The sequence below is a fragment of the Canis aureus genome, chromosome 9 (assembly GCF_053574225.1).
Source record: "Canis aureus isolate CA01 chromosome 9, VMU_Caureus_v.1.0, whole genome shotgun sequence".
NCBI classification, from domain to species: Eukaryota; Metazoa; Chordata; class Mammalia; order Carnivora; family Canidae; genus Canis; species Canis aureus.
The window spans coordinates 53,711,044-53,738,159 of record NC_135619.1 but is presented as its reverse complement, the minus strand read 5'-3'; the positions used below and the strand labels follow the sequence as shown (position 1 = coordinate 53,738,159).

Genomic DNA, 27,116 nt, shown 5'->3' with positions numbered 1-27,116 from the left:
CAAGGGCCTGAGATTGAGCCCCACGTTGGGACTCAGCAGGGAGTCAGCTTGAGGATTCTCTCTACCCCTTCTCTGCTCCCCCTAAATAAATAAATTAATTAATTAAAAAATAACCAACACTTAATAATTTTTTTTACTAATGTCAAGGTCTTATACAAAACATACTACATGTATTAACTGAAATCCTCAGGACAACTATTATTACTTCCACTGGACAGATGAAAATACATAGCAGTCATGCAGCTAGTAAGTCACACAGTCAGGATTCAAACCCAGACCACTTCCAGAGTCAATATTCTTTACTATGACACCAAATTCTTTATGGGTAACCGAAAAGTCTCTTGTTATGATGTAGATCCACTTCCTTACTAACCCCTGTGGGAAGAGAGAACTCAAGGGGTGCAAAAATGATATTTATTATGCTCCTACAATGGCCCAGGCAGTATGACAGGTGCACAATGTTTTATTAACATATTTCTTGCAATGAGCCTATGAAACAGGAAGTGTTAATTCTATTTTAAAGAATTTATGGGCACCTGGGTGGCTCAGTGGTTGAGCATCTATCTGCCTTTGGCTCAGGTCGTGACCCTGGGGTCCTGGGGTCGAGTCCTGCATCAGGCTCCCTGCATGGAGCCTGCTTCTCCCTCTGCCTATGTCCCTCCCTCTCTCTGTGTGTTTCTCATGAATAAATAAATAAAATCTTAAAGAAGAAGAAAAAAAAAAAAAGACTTTGGCTCCAAAAGCAGCTAAATATTCAGGTTTCCTGACTCTTACGGAAGTACTCTTTAAAGGAAGTCGTACAGAAAACCCCGATTAGGGGCAGATGTGAAGGGCAAAGAGACTTCCGACTTACTAAGAAATGTGTTGCTGTAAGGTGCTTGCTGAAGAACAGTGAGAGAATGCTAAAAATGCTATTCTACAGACACCCACAGAGGAATTAGCTAATTAAATAAAGGAGCTTTGTCTCCGCTGGGGCTTCATACCCCAGAACTTCCCCGGGGGCAAGGGCAGAGAGGGCGCCACCTGTCCGGGAGAGCCCGGGAGAGCCCGGGACCCGCTCTGGACGCTCGGGCTCAGCCCCGTTCCTCTCCTCCAGTCTAATTGGCCCAGTGCTCCCTGGGCCCCGCCTCCTCTGCGTGGACCGAGAAGCCGCCAGCCCCGCCCCCTCCTCGACACCGGCGAGCCGCCTTGCCGCCGCCCGTGATTGGCCAGACAGCAGCACGGGACCGCCCCCTCCTCCCGCAGATTGGCCAGCAGTCCTGCCCGGCCCCGCCCCTCCGCGGGCCCGGCCCCGCCCCCCGTGACGGCCGGGCGGGTAATTGGCGGCGGCGTGCAGCCATTTCCGGTTTCGGGGAGGTGGGTGGGGTGCGGAGCGGGGCTGGGGCCGCCGCCGCCTGGGCCGCCGCCTACAGAGCCTGCCTCGCGCCTGGTGCTGCCGGGACGATGCGGCCGGGGCCCGGAGGCTGCTGCTGCCGTCGCCCGCTGCGGGCGAACGGCTGTGTGGCGAACGGGGAGGTGCGGAACGGGTATGTGAGGAGCAGCGCCGCCGCCGCCGCCGCCGCCGCCGCCGCCGGCCAGGTATGGTGGGAGCGGGCGGCCGGGCTGAGCCGGAGGTGGGGGCCGGGGCCCCGCGAGCCGCGCCCGTGCGGAGCCGCGGGGGGCGGCCCGGCGGGGCGAGGTCGCGGGGGCGGGCTCAGGTGTGCGGGCGGCGGCGTCCTGGCGCGGACCGGGCCTGGCCCGAGCGAGGGCTCGAGGGCGGCGGAGGGGCTCCCGCGTGTCTCCGCGCCTGCGGTCTCCCCACTTTCCTCTGCTCCGAGCCCCAGTGCCTTGCTGCTCCTGCGCTGGCCAGAGGTACGGGCTGACCCCGCGGGCCCCGGGAGGGCCCCCTGGGGGGCTTGGTTCTTCGTCTCGAGGCTCCCTCCTCGCGTCCTCGAGGGGCTGGCTTCCTTGCAGAGCCCTGAGACTCTCCGCGGAAAACCAGGAGGCAGAGAAAGTTAGGAGGTGGTGCCAGGCTCCTTCTCCAGGATGCCCAGCCCTCCTGCAAGTGAGGCGTGGGACCACAGATCGGGCATGACCCCCCCCCCCCCCCCCGGCCGGTGCCTCTCGAGCCTTACGCGCTTCCTCGGCCCCGGGCTCTAGGTCGGGGTCGGTGGTCCCCGCGGTCCCCGCGGTCCCCGTGGGCAGGAGTGCCGTCACACCAGCGGCTTGCTGACCCCGGGTGGGGGCTTGTGATGAGTCTCCATTCCGGTGAACCAAGCCTGAATCAGCAGCCAAGTCCAGAGTTCTGGGGGGGGAAAGAAAAAAAAATTTTTTTTGGGGGGGGAGTTTTGAATTGAAGACTGTAATCAGTAACAGCCTTCCAATTCTCTGGATTGACAGATTCTCCTGAAATGCGTCTTTTAAAAATGAGCCGCTTAAAAAAAAAAAAAAAATCAGTGTTGTTGGAAGAGTGTTGTGAGATTTCAGTTGACTTTAATACTTATAAATCCCATTTAGATATATTTTTCAAAAATTTTTAATTTATCTATTCATGAGAGATAGAGAGAGACACAGGCAAAGGGAGAAGCAGGCTCCATGCAGGGAGCCGGACCTGGGACTTGATCCCGGGTCTCTAGGATCATGCCCTGGGCTGAAGGCGGCATCTGGGCTGCCCCCATTTAGATATTAAGGCAAACATTTTCTTGCCCCAAAGTCCTCTTTTCCCAAGAGCAGTAGTGTGACTATTGTGATTTAAATTGGCTTTAATGTAAATATCTAGCAGCCTCCCCCCACCCCCCCCAGTCAAGTAGATGGGATAGATGGGCCTGTTACTGTTTGGTGTGGAACAGAAAATAAAGAACTCCTCCAGGTCATGTTGACATAGTAAGACTGTGAGAGTTGGAGGGAAAACACATAAAAGAGACTTGACCTCCCCCTGAAGTTGGAAGCACTGTAATGCACAGATTCCAAAGATTTATTTTCATTTTTTAAAAAAAGATTTTATTCATTTATTCATGAAAGACACAGAGAGAGAGGCGGAGACATAGGCAGAGGGAGAAGCAGGCTCCATGCATGAAGCCCGACGTGGGACTCAGTCCCAAGACCCTGGGATCACGCCCTGAGCCAAAGGCAGATGCTCAACCACTGAGCCACCCAGGCATCCCTATTTTCATTTTTAAAGGAATAATTGAGTGAGGGAGGAAGTGATAAGAACACCCTCATTATTGACCGTGTAAGGCTTTTTTTTTTTTTTTTTTTTTTTTTTTTTTTAGCAACAAAAATTGCTGTGGTAGAGAATGTAACAGGGAAACTTAGCAGGTGGGAGTCAGAAAATACGTTGCAGATGAATGAGTGGATTATGATTTTTAAGAGGGAAAAGGAAGTCAAGAGAAAGGTGCTCACACTTCAGAGGTGTTTTGTGTTTTGGTGTGCTTTTCACTTAACGTAGGAGTTATAGTCTGATTTAATAGTGAATTCCTCCCATAATCTCTAACAATCTAGCATTTGTAGACATGATATTTCTTCAGAGATTGCGGACTGTTAATAAGATGAAGACATATCAGGTTGCTAAAGTGAAATTTAAAATCTGTATGACTCTAACTTCTGGCTGACTTTTTCTAGTGTATTTTAGTGAAAAATTCCACTCAAGACACTATGGTGGCATCTGGAAGACTGGTTTAGTGGAAACACCTGAAAGAAAACTCTTTGTCACTAGTCTTTTTAAATCAAAGACTTTAGGGATATAGCTTTGTACATGAATATGAGGAATATTGTCTATTAGGGTTTTGTTTTTTTTTCCTTAAGCAAAGGAGAGGTTTTTGGTAACTTCATGAGAACAAGAATATCTTTAAAATAATATAAGTTGTTTTTATTTTAATTAAAGTGGTATGTTAGTGCACCAACCCCCTATTTATTTTCCCCCACTTTCTGGGGGAAATGTTGCCAATTATGCCATAAAAATACATGTAAGATGTTAAGTGTGCAAGTGTGTGTCATCTTTTAATTATGAAAGTATAAATTCAGAGTTTTTAAACCCGAGATACACATTCATTTCCTTACGTATCCCAGCATTCTTGTCTTTGAATGAACAGGAGAGAAGTTAGAAATTTCTGGGATTCCTTTACACTCTCAAGAGTTTCTGCGTTTGAAGGAATGAATGTATATGCTTTCCCTTTGTTGGATTTTGGTCAGAGTTTGAGTACATAGATCCTGTAGTAGAAAGGGCATATAAAACAATTAAACGTTGCTGTTTGTTTTTATTTTCTCGTTTATCCTCTACTTTTTTCTTACTGTGATAAAATACATGTAATGTAAAATTTAGTATCTTAACCATTTGTAAGTGTGCAATTCAGTGACATTAAATACATTCATCGGGCAGCCCCCGTGGCTCAGCGGTTTAGCGCTGCCTGCAGCCCAGGGTGTGATCCTGGAGACCCGGGATCGAGTCCCACATCGGGCTCCCTGCATGGAACCTGCTTCTCCCTCTGCCTGTGTCTCTGCTTCTCTCTCTCCTCTCTGTGTATTCTCATGAATAAATAAATAAAATCTTTAAAAAAATAAATAAATAAATACATTCATCATGTTGTGGAACCATCACCACCATCCACTGCCATAACTTTTTTCATCTTGTAAAACTAAAAAACTCTGTACCCATTAAACACTAACTCCCCATTCTCTCCTCCCAGTGCTTGGCAATCACCATTCTACTTTCTTTATGAATTTGACTGCTCTAAGTACCTCATATAAATGGAATCATACAGTATTTTTCTTTTTGTGTCTGGCTTATTTCATGTAGCATAAATGTCCTCATGATTCATCCATGTATCAGTGTGTATCAGAATTTCCTTCCTTTTTAAGGCTGAATAATATTCCATTGTATGTACATACCACATTTTGCTTAGCTATTTGTCAGTGGACAGTTGGATTGCTTTCAGGGTTTAGGTAATGCTGCTGCGAGCATGGGTGTACAGATAATCTCCTCAAGACGTGTTTTCAGTTTTCTTGGATATATACCCAGAAGTGGAATTGCTGGATCATATGATAATTCTATTTTACATTTTTTGAGGAAATGCCATCTTGTTTTCCACAGCAGCTAAACCGTTTTACATTCCCATCAACAGTGCACAAGGCTTCCAGAGTCCCCACATCCCCACCAACACTTGTTATTTTCTATTTTGTTTTTTGCTTTTTGGTTTTTTTTTTTTTTTTTTTTTTTGCATAGTAGCTGTGAGATAATAGGGGGAAAAATGCATATATGTTTATATGTTTCTGCTTCCAGTTCCTGGCACAGAGCGCCTGAAATCTGTGTAATTTCCTAAGTGATAGGAATAGTAGGAGCATAATTTGTTCTAATATTTAGTCTTTGACCCTTATTCCTGACACCGGGTTCCTAAATCCCTTGGAATTTCCCCAGTGATAGCAGAGTTTTTTGTTCTAATGAGGTGACACTGGATGATCTGGAGGGGGGCTGCTCACCAGAAAGACCAAGCCATGATTAGAAGCTTGGAATTGTCAGCCCCACACCCATCATTCTCCAGAGAGGGGTGGAAATGAAGTTAATGATTGCTCATGCTGACTTGGTGAAGCCTCTATAAAAATCCCTGAAGTGGGGATCCCTGGGTGGCGCAGCGGTTTGGCGCCTGCCTTTGGCCCAGGGCGCGATCCTGGAGACCCGGGATCGAATCCCACATCAGGCTCCCGGTGCATGGAGCCTGCTTCTCCCTCTGCCTATGTCTCTGCCTCTCTCTCTCTCTCTGTGACTATCATAAATAAATAAAAATTAAAAAAAAAAAAAATCCCTGAAGTACCAGGTTCAGAGAGCTTCTGGGTTGCTGAACATGTGGAGATGCTAGGAAAGTATCATGCCCCTTCCCACACAACTTGCCCCCTATGCATCTCTTCCATCTTTCATTTGTATCCTTTATCATACATATCTTTTTATAGTAAACTAGGTAACAGTAAATAAACAGTTGTCCTGAGTCCTGTGAGCCATTCCTGCAAATTATCAACCAGAGGAGGAAGTGGTGGGAATCTGATTTTTTTTTTTTTGAACCTGATTTATAGCTTATGGGTTAGAAGCACGAGACAACCTGGACTTGGAACAGGCATCTGGGGTGGGGGGGTGGGGGAAGCGGGGAGCAGTCTTGAGGGACCAAGCGCGTCACCTCAGGGATCTGACACTATCTCCAGGTAGGGAGTGTCAGAACTGAGTTAAATTGACACCAGCTGGTGTCACAGAAGTGCTTGGTGGAGTGGAAACTGCCCTTCCCCCCCCCAATCAGGTGTCAGAAGTGCTGAGTGTGGTAGCTCTGAGAGAGCATAGGAGAAACATCACAAGACTTGGGTTTTGTTCTTTATGGCAGCTATATGTAGACATTACTGGAGTTTTTTTTGTTGCTTTTGAGGTTTTTTGGTTGGTGTTTGAGGTTTGTTTTGTTACCTGAGCCCCCCAGGCGCCCCAGACACTACTGGTTTTTAATGATGACAGCAGATATAGAGTTTTCACAGGGAAGAGGAGCAATAAAACAGTACTTTTTCCTCTTCTTGTCATTCACAGGAGAGGAGGGTCAGCCTTTATTGGAAGTAAAGGGTGGCAGTTAGCACTAGGGAAACTTTGAAAGAGTTAGAATTGGAAACTTTGGCAGAATTAGAGCTGGAAGAAACCTTTAGAGGTTTATGTAATTCAGTCCCTTTATCTCTTTGTAGGACTTTATTAAAACTAATCTTGATAGATGATTCTATCCTATTTTTAAAGACCTAGAGGATTTGCAGGAAATTTTTTCAGCCTCATGTTGCAGCAGTCAATGATTTTAATTACAAGAGTTTTTTACTGTGGGTTTAACGTTTGATTAAATAAATGCCATATTTTGGTTGTACTAGAAATATAATACTGTTTGTTTTTACTTTTAGAGTAACTTGATCACAGCACTCTTTAAATCTTCCATTTATAGAACCTTTGAGATTTAGACATGCATTTTATCTTCATTAATTAGTTAACAAGTATTGAAGGAAAGAAATTGCCTTTGAGACTGTTTTGAGCTTCACTTTCCTCCCTTTAGAAGGAGTTTTAATGAGATATTAGGATGATGATAGCCTTTTAGCTGCCAGAATAAGAGTTTAAGGAAGACTTGGGGCACAAGTCCTGTTCTTTAAGGCGAAGTAGAAGGAACAAAGAGCTGGTCCTGCTACTTCTAAGAAGGCAAATGAGTAACTAATGAAGGGTGGTCTACTAAATAGCTACTAGCTTTTGTTTCCACTTAAAGGAAACAGTAACTGAAAAGAAGTTAGTTATGAGACAAGACTGGGAGGAGTATCTAGAATGGCCTGGATTACCTGTTCAGGTTTCGCAGGCCTGATGAGACATCTGAAGATTTCAATGCTTTGCAAAAATAATGTTGTAACTACAGCTGTGGGACTAGATTTTTGTTTTGAATGCTTTTTGTTCCAAGAAAAACAGATCTTATTGGCTGGATCTGAAAGATTCCAGAGTCATTTGAGGTACTCAGGAATTCTTTTTAATAAAAATTTTTTGGGAAACAAGACCAATATTTAATATATAAACCTCTGTGTTCTTAAGATAGTATTTTAAAACTTGGATATTCAGGGAAAGCACACTTACCCACTTTTTAGGGTTGGCCTAGGTGCTCTAGAAACGTCGTAGTGCTCTGGGCAAGATAGTTAATTGGTTGAGATTCAATTAGATTCAATTTTTGAAAGAAAGAAGTAGTGTTTATTGGCAGAATAGGCAATTGAGAGGGATGGGTAGAGACTGTTTGCATTCTGAGTGGGTGTGCCTTACTTGTGGTCTCAAAAGTCAGTTGCCTTCTGAATAGCTTCTAAGAAGGCTTCCATAATATAATTTGTAGTTTGTGACTGATTAAGCAAGTAAGTCCTTGCTCTTCACATATTTAGTCTCAGAATATCTATTTTAACTTTTATTGTCTTTAAGGCTACCTTCAAGACCCATTTTAAAGGTTAAGGTTGCTATTTTTCCATTTGTTTTAAAATTTTTTTGCTTCTGATTATAGAAATAATACATGTGTACTACAGGACCCTAAAGGGTTGGGATAATCCCCGTTGTTGGAGGTTAAATTTTTTTTTTTTTTTTGGAGGTTAATTTTTTAATGTGGTCTGTTTTACCAGTCTGCTGCTTTCTGATAATTTCTAAGAGTATGAAATATGCAGTTGTACTGAGACTTGGGTATGAGTCAGCCTTACCAAATAACAGATATTGAGGTTGGGGAGAATATTCAACAATTTTTGTTATCTGGAAACGTTTGGAAATTATTGTGTAGATAAAGTACTAACCTCAAATGTGATGGCTTTCCTGTACATATATACCCATGATAAAGGTTAATTTATAAACTAGGCACAGAAAGAGTAACAACAATAATTAATAATAAGATAGAAAATTATAATGAAAATCTTTTGAATGCAGTCTCTCAAAATACCTTATCGTACTGTACTTATTCTTCGTGTGATAATGTGAGATGATAATGTGGCTACATGACGAGATGAAGTGAGGGAATATTGTAGGCATTTTGACATAGCATTAAGCCTACTTTTGAGCTTCTGATGATATGTCAGAAGGAGGATCATCTGCTTTCAGATTGTGGGTAACTGAAAATGTGGGTGGGGAGGCGGGGACTACTATATTTGCGTTACCTAGTATGTAACAGGAACTCCGGAAATCTTAGCTGAAGGAATGGATGGGTGATAGTTGGAGCCATGCAAGTTGGTGAAGTAGATAGAAAATGGCATTAAGGGAGAAGAGGCACGGAGGATGTAATATTAGGAAATCATAATGTTACTGGAAGACCTACACAATGCTGAGGAAGGTTGATTGTGACAGAATAGAAGTGTTAGGAAGTGGTATGAGAAAGCTCAAGAAAAGGAAGGGAGACTATTTCTGTTAGGAGGGGTAAGCAACATATTGGTGGTGGGAAACCAAATATGTAATTATAGTTGATACCCTTTACTGTGACCAGCACCTCACCCAGCTTCTTCACCTATTTGATCTTCACAAGGGCCTTGTGAGGCAAATATTATCGCCATGTTATAAATAAGACTGAATCCCAGACCATTTAAATAACCATCCCAGTTAGTTAGTTGGCAGAGCCTGGTTTATCTTACTCTATTAAGCTACTGGATTTGGCAGTTCAGAAATCACTGGTAACATTTGAGGAATTTAAATATGCCCAGGACTCCTGGGTGACTCAGTGGTTGAGCATCTGCCTTCAACCCAGGGCATGATCCCGGGGTCCTGGGATTGAGCAGTCCTTCAGGGAGCCTGCTTCTCCCTCTGCCTATGTCTCTGCCTCTCTCTCTGTCTCTCATGAATGAATACATAAATAAAAATCTTTAAAAAAATAATAAATATGCCACAAGTCATGCCACACTCTGAACATATTATTTCCAGAAGTGTCCTCTTTGTTCCCACAGGCAACTTTTGAAAAATAGGGAGTCCTCCCCCCTTTTTTTTGCAATCAGGATAAATTCTCCAGTTTGGTCAATAAGCATCTCATATGGGATGGACTGAAAAGTGCTTCCAAAGCTAGTTGTAAAGCAAACATATTCCTAATTACTATTTTCCTAATTGAAAACTCAAAACTGGAGATGCCCAAGCATATATGCACTGGCACATTTTCAGTTCAGTGGCCTCCCGTGCACTCAGGCAGTAAGGTTCTGCCCCGGAGTTACCGTTCTCCCTTGCCACCCACATCTCCTCTGCAGCACTTCCCAATCTCCAGATAAGCATCATGGCATAACAGACAGATGTAATAGTCAGGAGATCTGAGTATGAGAGCAGCTCTGCCACACATGCTTCTCCTTTATCTGTGCTCTCTTCCACCTCTGACATGTTCTGGGCCTGCAACACCATGCCCTCCACACTGCTTCTTTCTGTAGTGGACACCAACTGAGAAGCAACCTGGTCTGCATCAATTTCCCTTCTCTGTGGATAATCTCTGATACATGGGGTGGGTAGGCTTCTGGTGTTACATCTGTGCAGTAGGACTCTATTCCTGGATCCTGGCTGACTGACACAGGTGTAGGCACCAATGCTATAGTGAACCCAGCAACCCTCTCATGGGGATTTAGAATTTCAGTGGAGAGAGTTTGTCCTTAAGGAGAATATTATCTCTATTATACTCCACATTAGAGTTTACATATCTGGAAAGTTTTACATGTTTTCAGTTTTAACAAGTATTTCTTGAACATCTGCAGATTTTTCAATAAAATTTAAAAAGGACATAGTGTTTCTCCCTTTAAAAAAATATTTTATGTATTTGAGAGAGAGAGTACAAATTAGGGGAGAGGTAGAGGGAGAGAATCAAGCACATTACCCACCAAGTGGGGTGCCTGCCGGATTTGATCCCAGGACCCTGAGATCATGACCTGAGCTGAAGTCAGATGTTTAACTGATTGAACCACCCAGGCGCCCTTGTAGTGTTTCTCTTGTAAAGCCAACATACTTTACATGCAGTTTTATCTGAAAATACTGGAGATGTAAAAACACTATACATGCAAAATACTAAACCAATACATTAAAGTATAAAGAAAATATCTCCTGAAATTCCACAACCCAGAGATAACCACTGTAACATTTTGATGTATAGTCTACCAAATACACACACACACAAATATATATAAATATATGTGTATATATGTGTGTAATAGATGGGGATACAATTTTACATTAAAATATTGCAAAAAAAATTGCTTGATATTGTCTGTTTTTTTGCTTAACATCATTAATATATTCCATCACCAGTCAGTAAGACAAATATCATTCTTTTAAGGGGTACATAAATTCCATAATGTGAATATATAGTATAATTTATTTAACCAATCCCTGTGCATAATGTGTAGACTTTCCCCACTATTTTCAATATATGAATATACATCTCACACCTTTGATTTTTTTCATAAGGGTAAATTACTAGAAATGAGATTGTGACTCAAAAGATGTATGTGTGTGTATATATACAGGATTCTGATCAGAATATCATTTTAAAATGAAATTTTTTTTTAAAGATTTTATTTATTTATTCATCAGAGAGACGGAGACAGAGAGAGAGAGAGGCAGAGACACAGGCAGAGGGAGAAGCAGGCTCCATGCAGGGAGCCCGACGTGGGACTCGATCCCGGGTCTCCAGGATCACACCCCAGGCTGCAGGCGGCGCTAAACCGCTGCACCACCACGGCTGCCCTTAAAATGAATTTAAAGGAAGTTTTAGAGATATTGTTTAAAGATTTCTGATTTCTAAAGTGCAATTGACCACAATTTAAGTGATCCAAACCTCATCTTTAAATGAATTAAACCACTATCCCAAAATATAATGTAACAGTCATCTCAGTTTCCCAAAATGCATTGGTAAGTGTGGCACAAGTCACTTTACCTCAAATTGATCTTTAAGTCAGAGCAGTTCCAGTGCACAATCCTACCTTCTAAATGTTTTTTCTTCTGTCTCTCTCTTTCTCATTCTTTTTTTGCCTGACAAATTGATTCTAAAATTCATGTGAAAAAGCAAAGGATCAGGAAGCACCAAGGCAGTTTTGAGGGGAAATTAGGTAGAAGGAATCCTCTACCTAATTAATAATAGATACTAGATAATAAGACTTAGCATAACGCTATAGTAATATTGACAGTATGATTTCGATGGAGTAGAAAATCTAGAAAGAGCACACTAAGAATATGGAGTTTGATAGATAATGGTGTTGGCATTTCGTATCAGTGGGGAATAGACTAGTGCTGAGACAGGTGGCTTTCTATGTGGAAAAAGAAGAAAAAGCAAAAAACCTTGGGGCACCTGGGTGGCTCAGTCTGTTAAGCGGCTGCCTTTGGCTTAGGTCATGATCCCAAGGTCCTGGGATCGAGCCCTGCATTGGGCTCCCTGGTCAGTGAGGAGTCTGCTTCTTCCTCTCCATCTGCTGCTCACCCTGCTTGTGCTCTCTCGCTGTCAAATAATAAAATCTTAAAAAGAAAAACCAAACACACCAATCTGCAAAAATCAATTCCAGGTTGTTAGATATTCAAATGTGAATTTTTTTTTAAAGACTTTATTTATTCATGGAGACAGAGAGAGAGAGAGAGAGGCAGAGACACAGGCGCAGAGAGAGAGGCAGAGACACAGGCGTAGAGAGAGAGGCAGAGACACAGACAGAGAGAGAAGCAGGCACCATGCAGAGAGCCTGACATGGGACACACCCTGGCTGCAGGCCGCGCTAAACCGCTGCGCCACCGGGGCTGCCCTCAAATGTGAAATTAAAAAGAAATACAAAACTCTAGCATAGAGGAAAAAATATTTATGACCTTAAAGTATAGAATGACAAATTATAAAGGTTGATAAATTTGATTGTTTAAAACTTTTGCACACTATAGCATCAAAAAGAATAAAATGTTTAGGAAAAAAATTAACAAATAGTACAAGTCTTGCATACTGGAACCTACAAAACATTTTGAAAGAAATTAAAGAGGATCTAAGTAAATGCAAAGACAGCCAACATTCAGGAATTGAAAGACTTAATATTCAGGTGCCTGGCTGGCCCAGTCGGTAGAGCATGGGACTCTTGATCTTGGGGTCATGAGTTCAAGCCCCATTTTGGACATAGAGCTTAATAATAAAAGAAAAAGACTTAATATTGTTAAAATAGAAATACTCTAAATTCAGTGCAACCCTTACCAAAATCCCAGGTGACTTTTTTGGAGACATTGACAAAGTGATCCTAAAATTTATATGGAAATGCAAGAGATCCTGAACAGACACAATCTTGAAAGAGAGGAAATAAGTTGGAGGACTCACCCTTCCTGATTTCAGAATTCACTATAAAACTGTGGTAATCAAGATAGTGTGGTACTGCCATAAAGATAAACATATAGGTCAATGGAATGTAATTGAGAGTCCAGAAATAAACCCTTACATTTATGGTTAGTTAATTTTTCTACAAGAGTGTGAGTGCCAAGACAATTTAAGGGGGTAAAGAATGACCTTTTCAACAAATAGTATGGGAATAACTGGATATCCACATGCAAAAGACCTGATTTGTATCTCTACCTCATATCATATACAAGGAATTAACTCAGAATGGACCAAAGACCTAAATGTAAGAGTTAACAACTGTCAGAGTTTTAGAAAAATATGTAAGTATAAATCTTTGAATTTTGATTAGATAGTGGCTTTTTAGATATGACTCTAAAACTATAAGCAACTAAAAACAATTGGAGTAGGTCACAATGAACTTTTGTAATTTTCTGTACTTTTGTATTTCAAGGATACCATCAAGAGAATGAAAAGATAATCTACAGTATGGGAGAAAATACTTGAAAATCATATAGGAGATAAGTGACTTGTTATCTAGAATACATAAAGCACTCTTACAACTCAACAAAAAGGACAATCCAATTTGCAAGCAAAGGATTTGAATAGACATTTCTCCAAAGAAGATACACAGATGGCTAATAAGCCCACGAAAAGATGCTCTGCGTCATTAGTCAATTAGGGAAATGCAAATCAAAACCCCAGTGAGTGAGATACCACATCATACCCACTGGGATAGTTAAGATAAAAAGTCATTAACAAGTGTTGGTGGGGATGTGGAGAAATTGGAACCCTTATACATTGCTAGTGGGATCATATAATGATATAGCACTTTGGAAAACAGTTTCTAAAATGCTAAACCTAAAGCTACCGTATGATTGAGTATTTCTACTCCCTGGAGAAATGAAACATACCTACACACAAAAACTTCTACATGAATGTTGATAGCATTATTCCTAATAGTCAAAAAGTGGAAACAATCCAAATGTCCATAAATTGATGAACAGATAAAATACAGTATAAGCTTACCATGGAATATTATTTGGCAATAAAAAGGAATGAAGTACTGATACATGTTACAAGATGGATGAAAGAAACATTGCGTGTTGTGTAAAAAGCCAGATATAAAAGACTTCGTATTGTATGTTTCCACTAACATGAAATGTCCAGGATAGATAAATCTATAGAGACACAAAGTAGACTAGGAGTTTGCCAGGGCTAGGGTTGGAGTTTGTTTTTGGGGTGATGAAAGTGTTCTAAAGTTGTGGTGATTGTTGCACTATGTGAATATAATAAAAACCACTTAATTGTACGCTTGGAAAGGACAAATTTAATGATTTGTTAATTATATTTCAATAAAACTATTATTTAAAAAACAGAACCTTGTGCACCATATGATGTTATGAGCAAAATGATGCCAAAAGTGAAAAAACAAGCCACGGACTAGGAGGAGACACTTGGCTACATATCATTGACAAAGGATTAGTATAAATCAGTGAGATAAATTAGTGAGAAGAAAGTGTGCACTCCAGGAGAAAATGGGCCAAAGATAGGAACTGTCAATTCATAGGAAAAAATGAACTTGGTAGGAAAATAAATATATGAATATGTTCATCCTCACTAGTTTAAGTTACTATAAATTAAAAGCAGTGAAGGAGGGATGCCTGGGTGGCTGAGTGGTTTGGCACCTGTCTTTAGCCTGGTGCATGATCCTGGAGACCCGGCCTTGAGTCCCTCATGGGGCTCCCTGCATGGAGCCTGCTTTGTCCTCTGCCTCTGTCTCTGCCTCTCATGAATACATAAATAAAATCTTAAAAAAAAAAAAAAACCTTAGAAATATGACTATAAGAAATGGCAATAAATGGAAAATGTAAGGGCTTAGATTCTAATCCCAATTTTGAATTTAGTTTTCTTATGACAGGAAATTACATAATCTCCTTTCTTTGGTGTTGTCATTTAGTCATGTGAAGAGGAAGAGTAAGAATCCCTTGTAAAAGAAATGCTTCTCACTTTGTATGTATTTTTTATCCTGCATATTTAAATATAAAATCCCTTTGATAGTGTTATTTAAAATAGTTTCCTTATTCTCTTTTATCTAAAAAACTTGCTGATCTTTGCATCCTTTTTCACTAAAAAAACAAAAACAACAAAACAAAACAAAACCCTGAAGAATTCTTGAATACAAGGATTATCTTTTTTTTTCTTAAAGATTTTATTTTTCAGTAATCTCTACACCCAACATGGGACTCAGACTCAACTCCAAGATCAAGAGTCATACACTCCACTGATTCAGCCAGCCAGGCCCCCCAGATTCTCTTATTTGTATTTTCTTTTTTAAGATTTTTTTTATTAGAGAGAGAAAAGAGAGCATGAGTGGGGAGGAGAGGGAGAAGCAGGCTCTCCATGAGCAGGAAGCCTGACATGGGGCTCCATCCCAGGACCCTAGGATCATGACCTGAGCCAAAGGCAGATGCTTAACCAACTCAGATACCTAGGCACCTGTCCTATTTGTATTTTCAAATACAGAGTATAGCCCTTGACATATAGGGATGGAATATTTGTTGAAAAGAATGAGATGATTATGCTGATTTTGAGGTCCTTGGTAGAAAGGGGGCTCTGGGTTCCTAAGAGCAGCTTTTTTTTTTTTTTTTTTAAGAGTTTATATATTCATTCTTGAGAGACACAAAGAGAGAGAGGTAGAGACATAGGCAGAGGGAGAAGCAGGCTCCCTTTGGGGAGCCCGATGTGAGATTCGATCCCAGGACCCCAGGATCATGCCCTGAGCCAAAGGCAGATGCTCAACCACTGAGCCACCCAGGCATCCCCCTGGGGGCAGCTTTGATGTCTGAAAGTTATTTGTGCTGTTTTGGAATGTTAAAAAACTAAACAGGAAGAATGTCCATTTCTGGACATGTGAAATTAAATGGAGGGGAGGGGTCAAGTTGTAAGCGATTTCCTAGGGTAGGGCTCGCAGTACTGCTTAATGAGAGGGAAATGTGTAGACTGCTGTGTCCTTTGCCTTTTCTCGTTTTCAGTCATGCTCATGTTCCCAGGGGGCAGGGAGGGAATGTCCAGCAGACATTTTTGATTGATTACTAGACGCTATGTATAACAGATCTGCAGAGGCTCCAGTCCATGTTGTTTTCACCTTTTTTGTTCTTAGGTACTGTGTGGAGCTGAGCACCTGCCATCTAACTGGGAATGGAGCTGGGTGGGGACTGGGCTAAAGCTTTGAGTAGATTCAATCCACTCTGGGGAGGATTGTCTAATTTATGGGATCCAAGCATTTATTGCAGGCAGTTCCCTCTAGTATGACTTTATCTCCTAAGCATTGTAAGATTGTGGTTGATTTCAAGTCACCTTCTAGTCCAGCTCTGCAGCTACTCTAGCGTTTTGTAAGCGTCCTGTGCAGAAAGCTGGCCATGCACCTAGGCCTCTGCTAGAATTTAATCTATCACACCATCCTATAGAGCTATCATAAGTTCCACTGGTTTTTCTTTTTCTTGCAGAGTTCTTCTTCTTCTCCTTCTTCCTTCTTCTTTCTTCTTCCCCCTCCTCCTCCTCCTCCTCCTTTCTTTTTTTTTTTAAGATTTTATTTATTTATCCCTGAGTGACACAGAGAGGCAGAGGGAGAAGCAGGCTCCGTGTAGGGGGCCCGATGTGGGACTCGATCCTGGAACTCCAGGATCAGTCCCGGAGCCAAAGGCAGATGCTCGACCGCTGAGCCATCCAGGTGTCCCTTGGCAGAGTTCTCTTGCCTGTGGCAAGCCCAGTTATGATCATTCATGCTCACATTCTCCAAATATGACCAGGAGAGAAAATGACTAGTAATTTCAGCTCCCTAAGAAAAGTTTCTTCCCTCTCTGGGATTTTAGCATATCTTGCCCTCTTTGCTTTGCATGGAAGACAGTTCTTCAGTGTCTTTATTTTATTTTATTTTTAAAAATATTTTATTTATTTATTCATGAGAGACACAGAGAGAGAGAGAGGCAGAGACACAGGCAGAGGGAGAAGCAGGCCCCATGCAGGGAGCCCGATGTGGGACTTGATCCTGGGTCTCCAGGATCACGCCCTGGGCTGAAGGCAGCACCAAACCGCTGAGCCACCGGGGCTGCCCCTCTTCAGTGTCTTTAAAATTATTTCTTATTTTGAGTGATCTATGTTTTATCTAGTTCTGTAAAATTGATGGCTTGCCTCTACCTATTAATTTTAACCTAAAAGTGTTTAATTTTTTTTGTTTTTATTGCTGTAATTGTGACATAAAAATAAAGTTGTTCAGATGGTATAGAAATTCTTTCTCTCCATGAAGTCTGAAGGTAGACTGGTTGCATTTGATAGGTTATGAGCTATCATCTTTGTTTTGTAATCTTTTAGGATGTTGTTTTTATTCACATTTCAGTCTTCAGCCACAGCTCCATTCCAAGCCACTGGCAGAAAGAGAAGCAGAAAGAGTGCAATTGCTGTTTTAAAGGATGTAATTCAGCCTCAGTACCTGTCCCTTCTGTTCACTTTCTATTGGCCAGAATTGCATCATGTAGCTGGCTACCTAGATGCTGGAGAGACTGGGAAATGTAGACTCTAGCATGGACCTAGCTAAAACTGAGGGATTCTGTTACTAAAGGGGTGATAGAATGTCCACAGAGAGCCAGTTAGCAGTCTCTGTCATAGTATGGTGTGAGGAAAAGCTCTAACCAGAGGTTTGTTTTTTTTTTTTTCTCAATAGTCCGTTTTTTAAAACTCTTGTATTAAATAATCTGTCACACCCCCTTGGTTTATGATTTTTCTACCATAGAAGAGTCTTGTTTAATGATGAAGAGCATGTTCTCCACAGTTAGGCAAAGTTAGCAGACAAATATTGTCTGAATTTTGATCTGTGGTCTTCTCTTGCCCTTTTAAAAAATACTAGTTCTGATTTTTGTTTTCCTTTTTTGGCCTATAATCATGTGTATTAATGAGAACCTGGAAGGAACTTAGTTATAGTAAGCAATGAGAATCTCATGTCCTTCAGTATAAGGAAGTACCACCTTATAATTTTGAACTAGGCAACCCTTATCCTAGAATAAAAGTGAAAAATATCCCAAATGCACTAACATGGCAGAGTTGGGAACCATATTTAAAAGTTTTACTGAAGCTCTAAAAGTCTATAGGCCCTGTTAACATAAATACCCAGTTAGTAAGTGAACAAAAGAAGTTCTAAGAGATTTTAACATGGAATATGTATCTGTTAAATTTCTTTCATTTGAGGGGCTCCTAGGTGGCTCATCCATTTAAACATCTGACTTCAGCTTAGGTCATGATCCTTAGGGTCCTGGGATGGAGCCCCAAGACAGGGCTTTGTGCTCAGCAGGGAATCTGCTTGTCCCTTTGTACTTCCCCCAACTTGTGCTCTCTCTGTCTCTCAAATAAATACATAAAATCTTTAAAGAAAAAAGAAATACATTTCTTTCAGTTGATAGCAACAGAAACTGATTCTAACTTAACAAAAAGGTGAATTATTACAAGGATGATAGGCATGCAAAAAATAAAGGAGAGAGTGGGGTGGAAATGATGAACAATTTAGGAGTCAGACAGGAAATAGCACAGTACTTGGGACCTCAGCAGCAGGAGTTCACGGACCTTTTCTCTGGGATATTAGAGGTTGCATGTGCTTCAGACTCTTAACCTATTGAAATCATAAAGCCCCATGAGATAGGGTTGTTAGGTTCATTTTAACATAGGTGCTTATCCCTGTGTCAGTCAGCCAGGATCCAGGAATAGAGTCCTACTGCACATATGTGACCACCAGGGGCCTACCCACCCCATGTATCAGAGATTATCCACAGAGAAGGGAAATTGATGCAGACCAGGTTGCTTCTCAGTTGGTGTCCACTACAGAAAGAAGCAGTGTGGAGGGCATGGTGTTGCAGGCCCAGAACATGTCAGAGGTGGAAGAGAGCACAGATAAAGGAGAAGCATGTGTGGCAGAGCTGCTCTCATACTCAGATCTCCTGACTATTACATCTGTCTGTTATGCCATGATGCTTATCTGGAGATCGGGAAGTGCTGCAGAGGAGATGTGGGTGGCAAGGGAGAACGGTAACTCCGGGGCAGAACCTTACTGCCTGAGTGCACGGGAGGCCACTGAACTGAAAATGTGCCAGTGCATATATGCTTGGGCATCTCCAGTTTTGAGTTTTCAATTAGGAAAATAGTAATTAGGAATATATGTTTGCTTTACAGCTAGCTTTGGAAGCACTTTTCAGTCCATCCCATATGAGATGCTTTTTGACCAAACTGGAGAATTTATCCTGATTGCAAAATAAAAGGGGGGAGGACTCCCTATTTTTCAAAAGTTGCCTGTGGGAACAAAGAGGACACTTCTGGAAATATACGTTCAGAGTGTGGCATAAGGTGTATCTAATTTAAACTCCTCAAATGTTACCAGTGATTTCTAAACTGCCAAATCCAGTGGCTTAACAGAGTAAGATAAACCATGCTCGGCCAACTATATGTTCAGGTGTGGAATAGCTTCTGTGACTGGGGCAAAGCTCCAAGCTATTTTCTTTAGTATGTGTGGTATGTAGTAGGGAGAGACTAGTACATTTCAGTAAAATTCCAAGAAAAAGCCATTTCAGCAGAACTAAGTTTAAGGAACAACAGAATATACCACTGGAAGTGAATGGGGTTCATTTAACAGAAATGGCGTGATGACAGTCCTTTGATTTGCCAAAGAATAATGGGTGGTCATACTGGACATTAACTTTTTTTAAATGTTCCAAAGTAACCACCAGATGGACAGGTTCTGTCACACTATGGTCACATTGAGTGGAAATGTCTATTTGCTTATAAAATCACGTTTATGTGATTTTTGTATTCCTATCAGAAGTGTGTGCTTTTGTTTTGCACTAATTACTTCCCCATTATTGCATCGTTACATAGATACTTATGTTCTTTCATGTCGGGATCATTCCATATATGTCAGTTTACAGTGTAATCAAAACTTACCCTTTTTTCTGTTCTGAAACTAGAAAGACAGTGCAACACATGATCTAGGACTTTTTTTTTTTTTTTTGGCTATAAACACATTATTAGGACAATTGGCAAATTGGTAAATATTAGTATCCTAAATATTAGTATTCTCTCAGTTTCCTGATTTTGATAATTGTTTCATAGTTAAGAGAAACATACTGAAGTATAAAGGTATATCATAACTGCCCCTGATTCAAATGGTTCATGAAGAAAATTCTCTATCATTGTTTCTACACACACACACACACACACACACACACACAATTACTTTTTCCTGAACCAATTGAGAATAGGTTGTATACATGATTTCCCTTTACCTTTTGTCTTAGTCAGTTTGGGCTGCTATAACAAAATAACCACAGATGAGGTGGCATAAACAACCAATATTTGTCACAGTTCGGGAAGTCCAAGATCACTTTGCTGGAAGATTGAGTTCTTGGTGAGGGCATTCTTCCTGGCTTGTAGATAGCCACTTTCTCATAGTGTGTTCACAGGGCCATTCTTCAGTGGAGATCTCTGCCTTCTCTTATGGGCACTAATCACTTTATGGGACCCACCCTCATGACCTAATGTACATCTAATTACCTCCCAAAGGCCCTGCTTTGAAATACCATCACACTGGAAGTCTAGAGCTTCAATAAATGAATGATGTGGGGGTGGGGGGAGACAAACATTCAGCCTATAACATTCTGCCCATGATCCCCCTAAAATCATACTCTTCTTGGACACAAAATACATTCAGTCTACCTTAATGACTTCAAAAGTCTTAACTCATTCTGGCATCAGCTCTATAAAGTCTATATAGTCTGAAGTCTTATTTAAATATCATCTACATCTGATACGAGTGAAACTCAAGATACAATATAGCCTGAGACAGTTTCTCTCCAGCTGTGAGCTTGTGAAGCCATGTAAGTTATGTGCATCCAAAATATTATGGTGGGACAGGCAGAGGACAGACATTCCCATTCCAAAAGGGAGAAATCAGAAAGAAGAAAGGGGTGATGGGTCCCAACCAAGTCCAAAATTTAACACGGCAAATTCCATGAGCTCTTAAGGCTCAAGAATAATCCTTTTTGGTTTGATGCTATGCCGTCTGGATCCTTTGGGATGGGGATCGCTTTCCTCCACCCTCTGTGCTTCAGGCTGCCTTTCCAAGGCACCTATCTATTGATTCTATCTGAAGTGATGGTCCTGCCACCTTTGAAAGTGAGAAGGGTATCCTGATGATCTCTAGATTGTCTTTGGAATTACTTTTTCTTATCTTGAAAATAACACACATTCACAGCCAAATAGCTCTGTGGTCTAGCTTTGTAGGATCTAAGAATTCCTAATAGCCTGTATGTAGCACACAGTTTCAAGCATCAGGTGGTTCTACAAGACTTGTTATGAAATCTATAGTAATCTCTTGCTCTCTTCTACTCTTTTTTCCATCTTCTTTTTGGTGTTTACCTCCACATTCTAAAGTGTTTATTTTTTCTTGACTTTTCACAGTGGACATTATTTATTATTGCCTTATTACTGTTAGAAGATTTGCGCTCCTTCTAGGAGAGGATTCTTGTTGGAAAGATTGTGGCAAGAAGTTTGATGTGACTAGAAATATAACTGGGGTGTGGGGAGTGTCTTGGTGGCAGGGAGACCAGGCAGGAAGAGGAGGGTATTGCAATGGTCCAATGAAGGAAGAGGCACTGAGAGGTTTTTTTAAAAATTGATGAGTAACATATTCAGGTTAGTGCATAAAATATATCATGCTCCGTGACTTTTTACCTGTGTGTGTACTATGTCTCTAGTACCTGTCTCAAGATGTAGAACATTTCCAGCCTCCTTTAAATTCCTGGTGCCAAAAAATAAAAAATAAAATAAAAAATAAATTCCTGGTGCCCCAAAATGAGGTCTTGAACTAAGGCACAGAAATTCATTACTGGTTCTAGAATGAAGTCCAAAAATGAGGTGGGGTTAAAGATGACTCCAAACTTGGGAGACTGGGTAGACTGGGTGATGATGTTGCCAACCAGGTGGGTAATACAGGAAGATAATCTGTTTTAATTGAGGGAGGAGTTAAGATGGTGAGAGAAGGTCAGCTTTAGACTTGTTGATTTGGGATGTCCAAATGGAACTTATAGGTGGCAGGCAGAAACGTAAATTTGGAGTTCTGAGGAAAATTTGGAGTTGACGTGTAGATTTGTACACACTTACCAGCGTTTACAGTCTGTTTGAGAGCTAGCAAATAGATGAAAAAATTCTCTAGAGAGGCTGTAGAGACCTGAGGTTATGATTAGAGGCATATATTGCTTTTATTAACTGTGTTTTAGTCCAAATAGTGAATAAAATCAGTGAGAAAATTCAGTTTAAACATTTTTAAAACAAAATGATAAATGAAAATTCAGTAATGTGTGCTCTTTTAAAAATGAAAAATCAAATTGGTTCAGAGGGTTATAAGTAAGAAGTAGGCATTCTACCTCCATTCTGCTCCCCACTCCGATCTCTGTGTCTCCTTCCAGATGATTTTTAGTACATATGTGTTATGTTTATGGTTTTCTTGATTATACCTTTCCATTATTGCTTTAGTTAAGAGTCTTTTTTTCTGGCTGTTTCATGTATGGTGGACAGCCTACAGGCATGTGAACCGAATGGCTTATTAGTTTGATTACCCCCCCCCCCCTTCTTGTAATGTGTTTTATGCTGGTGTACTTTTTAATCTTGACCGCAAAAAAATTTCTTTAGCCTTTTTTTCTTTCGCATTTTCTTGAAAAAAAATTACTTTTCAAGCTAACATATCTTGGTCTTTGGAGTATTTAAATATTCCCTTGATTAATAATACTAGCACCATTACACTCTTGTTTGTTTAATGTGAGCAAACTGACAACTTTTTTTTAACCTGGAGAGAATGATAAGCTAATATTTTTCTTGATTGCCTAGTTGACACTAATTCTTGTTAGAATGAATGAAAGGCCTCTTAAGAGCCCTCTTGCTCGGTGAATCCGAGATATGAAATACACTGAAAGAGTTTGTAGCCTATGTTTTGTTTAGTGTTAATTAGGTCTCCAATGTAGTTGAGTCAAAGGTATTATTATTTTTTTGAGTCAAAGGTATTAGATGTGGGTTCTAGAAATGTCCTACTATTAATTGTGTAATTATTGTAACTTGTTTAAGCCCTCTGTTGCAGGGTACTTATTGTTGAAAGAGCAAAAAGCATACTGTGTATTTTCATTCATTCAACAAATACTTATTGAGCTCCTATAAGTACCGCTTTCTGTGATACTAATAGTATTAAAAGGAAATATTATGAGTATTTACTATCTGTTAGCACTTAATACTATCCTGAGTGCTAGGTGTAGGATAATGAGCAAAGTAAGCCTGGTGCTTTCCCTTATGGAACATTATACATGTATAAGATGGTGATACTATTATTTTTATTTGAATCATGTCAGAAATAAAATTTGGCATCAGTAGTTGAGTAACAAGTGATTTTCTTCTCTCTGAATTCTAAGACTTTGTCAGCTATCAGATTTGCATATCAGTTGGCCTATACATTCTCACCCTGAATGATCAGAGTGACCTGTGTTTTGACTGAGACTCTTTTCCAAAAGTTATTTCATAGTTGAATCTCAGTTCCTTAAAATGCAATTAATTTAAAGTGACACTGTGATAGAATCACAATATTTAAAAGCAAACTAATGATTTAACTTCCTCCTTCCTAGACAGTCCAGCCAACTATATGAAAATACTTGGTTGTGCTGGTTTGGGTGTGTCTCAGATCAAGGCGGATATCTTTTAAAGAGATCCACCCACAGCATTCCTGACATATAAATCTGTCACACGTTTGTTAGAAACTTAGAGCTCTGAAAATTGCCTTCCTTTTTATTAGTATGTTCTATTGAGAGAAAACAATTTCAGAGCTAAAGAGAGTTGGTTACTGGAATTAAATACAGCGTTCTTTTAGATAATAGTTTTTTAAAGAGATGATCAGAATATTATTTTTGTTGTGTTTTTAGCGTCTGATTTTGTTTTGTCCAGCTTAATAGCTTGTATATATGCTGTATTGCTAATTTTTAAACAATCTCTCATCTTCAGTTATTGGCTCATTTATAGCTATTCTGTTCTAAACACATTGCATGCAGCCTTGCTCCTGCATAGAAGTTTAAGTAGTAAACATTGATACCGACTTCTATTCCTTTGAGTAAGAAATTGTTGAAGACCTACATCAATTTTACAAATAGTTTTCAGGAGTTCTTTAGCTCATCAAATTGAAGCAGTGCCAACAGATTCCAAGTATCATGCCTATCTGAAAGCCTTTCCTTTGTCAAGAATAACTTTCTTTTCCAGCTGTTCTAACTTGCAGTATTCAGGTAGCTTTCCCAAAAGTAATATTATTGGGATATAATATTAAAAAATATATTTAACTTTTGGATCAAGTTGTCTGAGAGGCCAGGAAGGAATCTTATTCCTTTGGGGCTTTTCATAATGCTAGTGCAGTGCTCAAATTGAAAATGTATTCCAAAAAAAAAAAAAAAAAGAAAAGAAAATGTATTCCTAGTAAATTGTGAATGAGCATCCTCACTGCAGTTGGCTGTTTCAAAGTTAAGATTAAAGTTATTACACAAACTTCTCTGATGAGATTTTTCTATAAAACAAGATTTCCATTAAGATTGGCCAAAACAGAGAGAGCTTTAAACTATGAGATCAAAAGTGCAGTATGGCTGTATATTAATTCAGGTATCTGAAGGATGAAACCAGGGATAATCTTAGAGTGGAAATGGATACTTAAGGCAAGATGAAGAGGGACAGAACGATTTCATGACAGTTACTGATCACTCTTAACTGTTTTTCTCCTTATGTTGCATTCTACTTTCTACTTCTGTAGAGTGCTGGACCACTCTTACGTAAGCATTTTACTTTTGCGCAGAATTTATTTGTGTTACCACAACAAAGGCTGTTAATAAACCACATATTTCCATGGGGCCTGGTGCTGGTTATTATTTGGCATACAAGGGCTGGTGGCTTTAAGACTATAGAGCAGGGAAAAAAAAAACTGTATAGCAGGAAAACATAAATATTTTAGTTTATCCTAGGACTGATTCACTTTTGCTACTTCATTTGTAAGCTAATTTAATACTTCTCAAGATAGGCTTTTTTTTTTTTAATTCTTTTTTTTTTTTTTAAGATTTTTAAAATTCATTCATGAGAGCCAGAGAGAGAGCGGCAGAGACACAGGCAGAGGGAGAAGCAGGCTCCACGCAGAGAGCCCGACGACGTGGGACTTGATCCTGGGACTCCAGGATCACGCCCTGGGCTGAAGGCTGCACTAAACCGCTGAGCTACCCAGGCTGCCCCCCCCTTTTTTAATTTTTTTTTTTTTTTTTTGGCTTTTCTTCGTTGATTCATTTTTTTATTTGCTTTATTAGAACAAAGGAAATTATATATACTCCAACTATAGTGTTTCAGGATCTATTTCATAAAACCAAATAATGATAGAAATGAATGTTATGCATTGTTCTTAGGTATTTCCTTCTGTTTTTCTTTGCAGTTTATCTAAAGTATAGATACAACTTATAATATTTCTTTTTTCCTTTTTAAGATTATGTATTTATTTATTCATGAGAGACACAACCGCAGAGACAGAGGCAGAGGGAGAAGCAGGCTCCCCTCAGAGAGCCTGATGGGGGACTCCGGGATCACACCCTTAGCCTTCTTAGCCGAAGGCAGACACTCACCACTGAGCCCAGGCATCCCTAACTTAAAAGATTTCTGTGTTTTCGTTTTGTTTTATATAAGATTTCTGTTTTTCTTTTTTTTTTAAATTATGCCTTGTTTAGATCTTAGTGGATTTTTTTGACTATTAGAGAATTCTGAAGTTATATACATCTGTTAGGAATTAGATTTTAAGTAGTAACCTTTTTCTTGGGATCGGAATAAATGTTTTTAACTTCCTTTTTAGATCCATCATGTTACACAAAATGGAGGACTTTACAAGAGACCATTTAATGAAGCTTTTGAAGAAACACCAATGCTGGTCGCTGTGCTTACTTATGTGGGATATGGTGTACTCACTCTCTTTGGATATCTTCGAGATTTCTTAAGGCATTGGAGAATTGAAAAGTGTCATCATGCAACAGAAAGAAAAGAACAACAGGTAATTGTTAAGAGTCTTTGATTCTGTAAACGGAAGCCTTTTATAGACATTCTGGTATTCTCTCTCTCTTTTTTTTTTTTTTTTTTTTTTTTAGAAATTTGGATACATCTTAAAATAAAAATATTCCAGATGCAGTTAAATGAAAACGTTTCACAAAGAAAGTGGAAAACAAGATTAAGGCATGGAGAAATCAAAGCATTTAACATACTTCTTTATTTTTTTTATTTTTTAAAGATTTATTTATTTTAAAGATTTATATTGTGTGCTCATGCATGTGCGCTGAGGAGAGGAGGGGCAGAGGGAGAGGGAGAAAGAGAATCTCAAGCAGACTCCCTGCTGAGCACAGAGCCCTTTGTGGGGGTTATTGGACTCTGTCCCAGGACCTGGAGGTCCTAAGAGTTGGGCACTCAATCCACTCTGTCCCAGGACCTGGAGGTCCTAAGAGTTGGGCACTCAATCAACTGAGCCACCCCGATGCCCCCACATTGAACATATTTCTAATTTAATTGTCACAAGAGTCTATTCCTGTTTGATGAATGAGAAAGCAAAAATTCACAAGTTAAAATAACATTTCCTGAGTTGCTTAGTGTCAGAGCTGGGATACAGACATGGGTCTGTCAAATGCCAGAAGCCATGTTCTTTATGTTTGTGGTATAGTGCTATATCCTAAGTTCTGGCTCTGATCTTCTGAGAAGATAAAAAAAGTTCTGGAGAACTCATGATGTGTTTTATTATAGACACATGATATATAGATGTTTGGCTCACAGATCAGCTCCTTTCCCCAAACAAGCCTGAAAACAAAATATGGCTGAGCTCTCTGTTCCTGGAAAAAGAAAAAAAGGCAAAAATCAATCTTGTTTTAGTAATTATGAACAGAGATGGTAATAGTTGTCTTGGGGTGGGGGAGCGGAACCTCACTTCACTTTTTTCTGTATACTCCTTTGCACCTCTAGAGTCTGTACAGTATACATTCTATTCTCAAGAATAAATAAAATTAGAGTGAAATGCCTGGTTTTTCTAAAAACAAACTTGTTTGTTCTTGGCATGTGAAGTATGGAGAGGTTATCTTCTAGCCCAAGGAATACACTAAAGAAGGGCTTCAGAAGTTTTTTTGGTCCATAATACCTCTCATTTTTGTGGGGTGTTAGAGAGGCAGGCTTGGTGGCAGTAAGGTCACCACT

General features: G+C 40.2%; 1 protein-coding gene across 3 annotated transcripts in view; it reads left to right on the top strand.

Moving 5' to 3' along the window:
• The first annotated feature begins 1,377 nt into the window (after nucleotides 1-1,377).
• The window catches only part of SPTLC2 (serine palmitoyltransferase long chain base subunit 2), a 109,971-nt gene continuing 84,232 nt past the window's right edge, over nucleotides 1,378-27,116 (top strand). Inside the window, exons 1-2 of one of the 3 annotated variants that reach the window (XM_077910169.1) lie at nucleotides 1,378-1,578; nucleotides 25,741-25,935. In XM_077910169.1, the coding sequence (XP_077766295.1) occupies nucleotides 1,444-1,578; nucleotides 25,741-25,935 (330 nt within the window). In that variant the 5' untranslated portion in view covers nucleotides 1,378-1,443. The remainder of the gene's footprint in view (nucleotides 1,579-25,740; nucleotides 25,936-27,116) is intronic. The other 2 variants (XM_077910168.1, XM_077910167.1) reach the window with 2 other exon arrangements.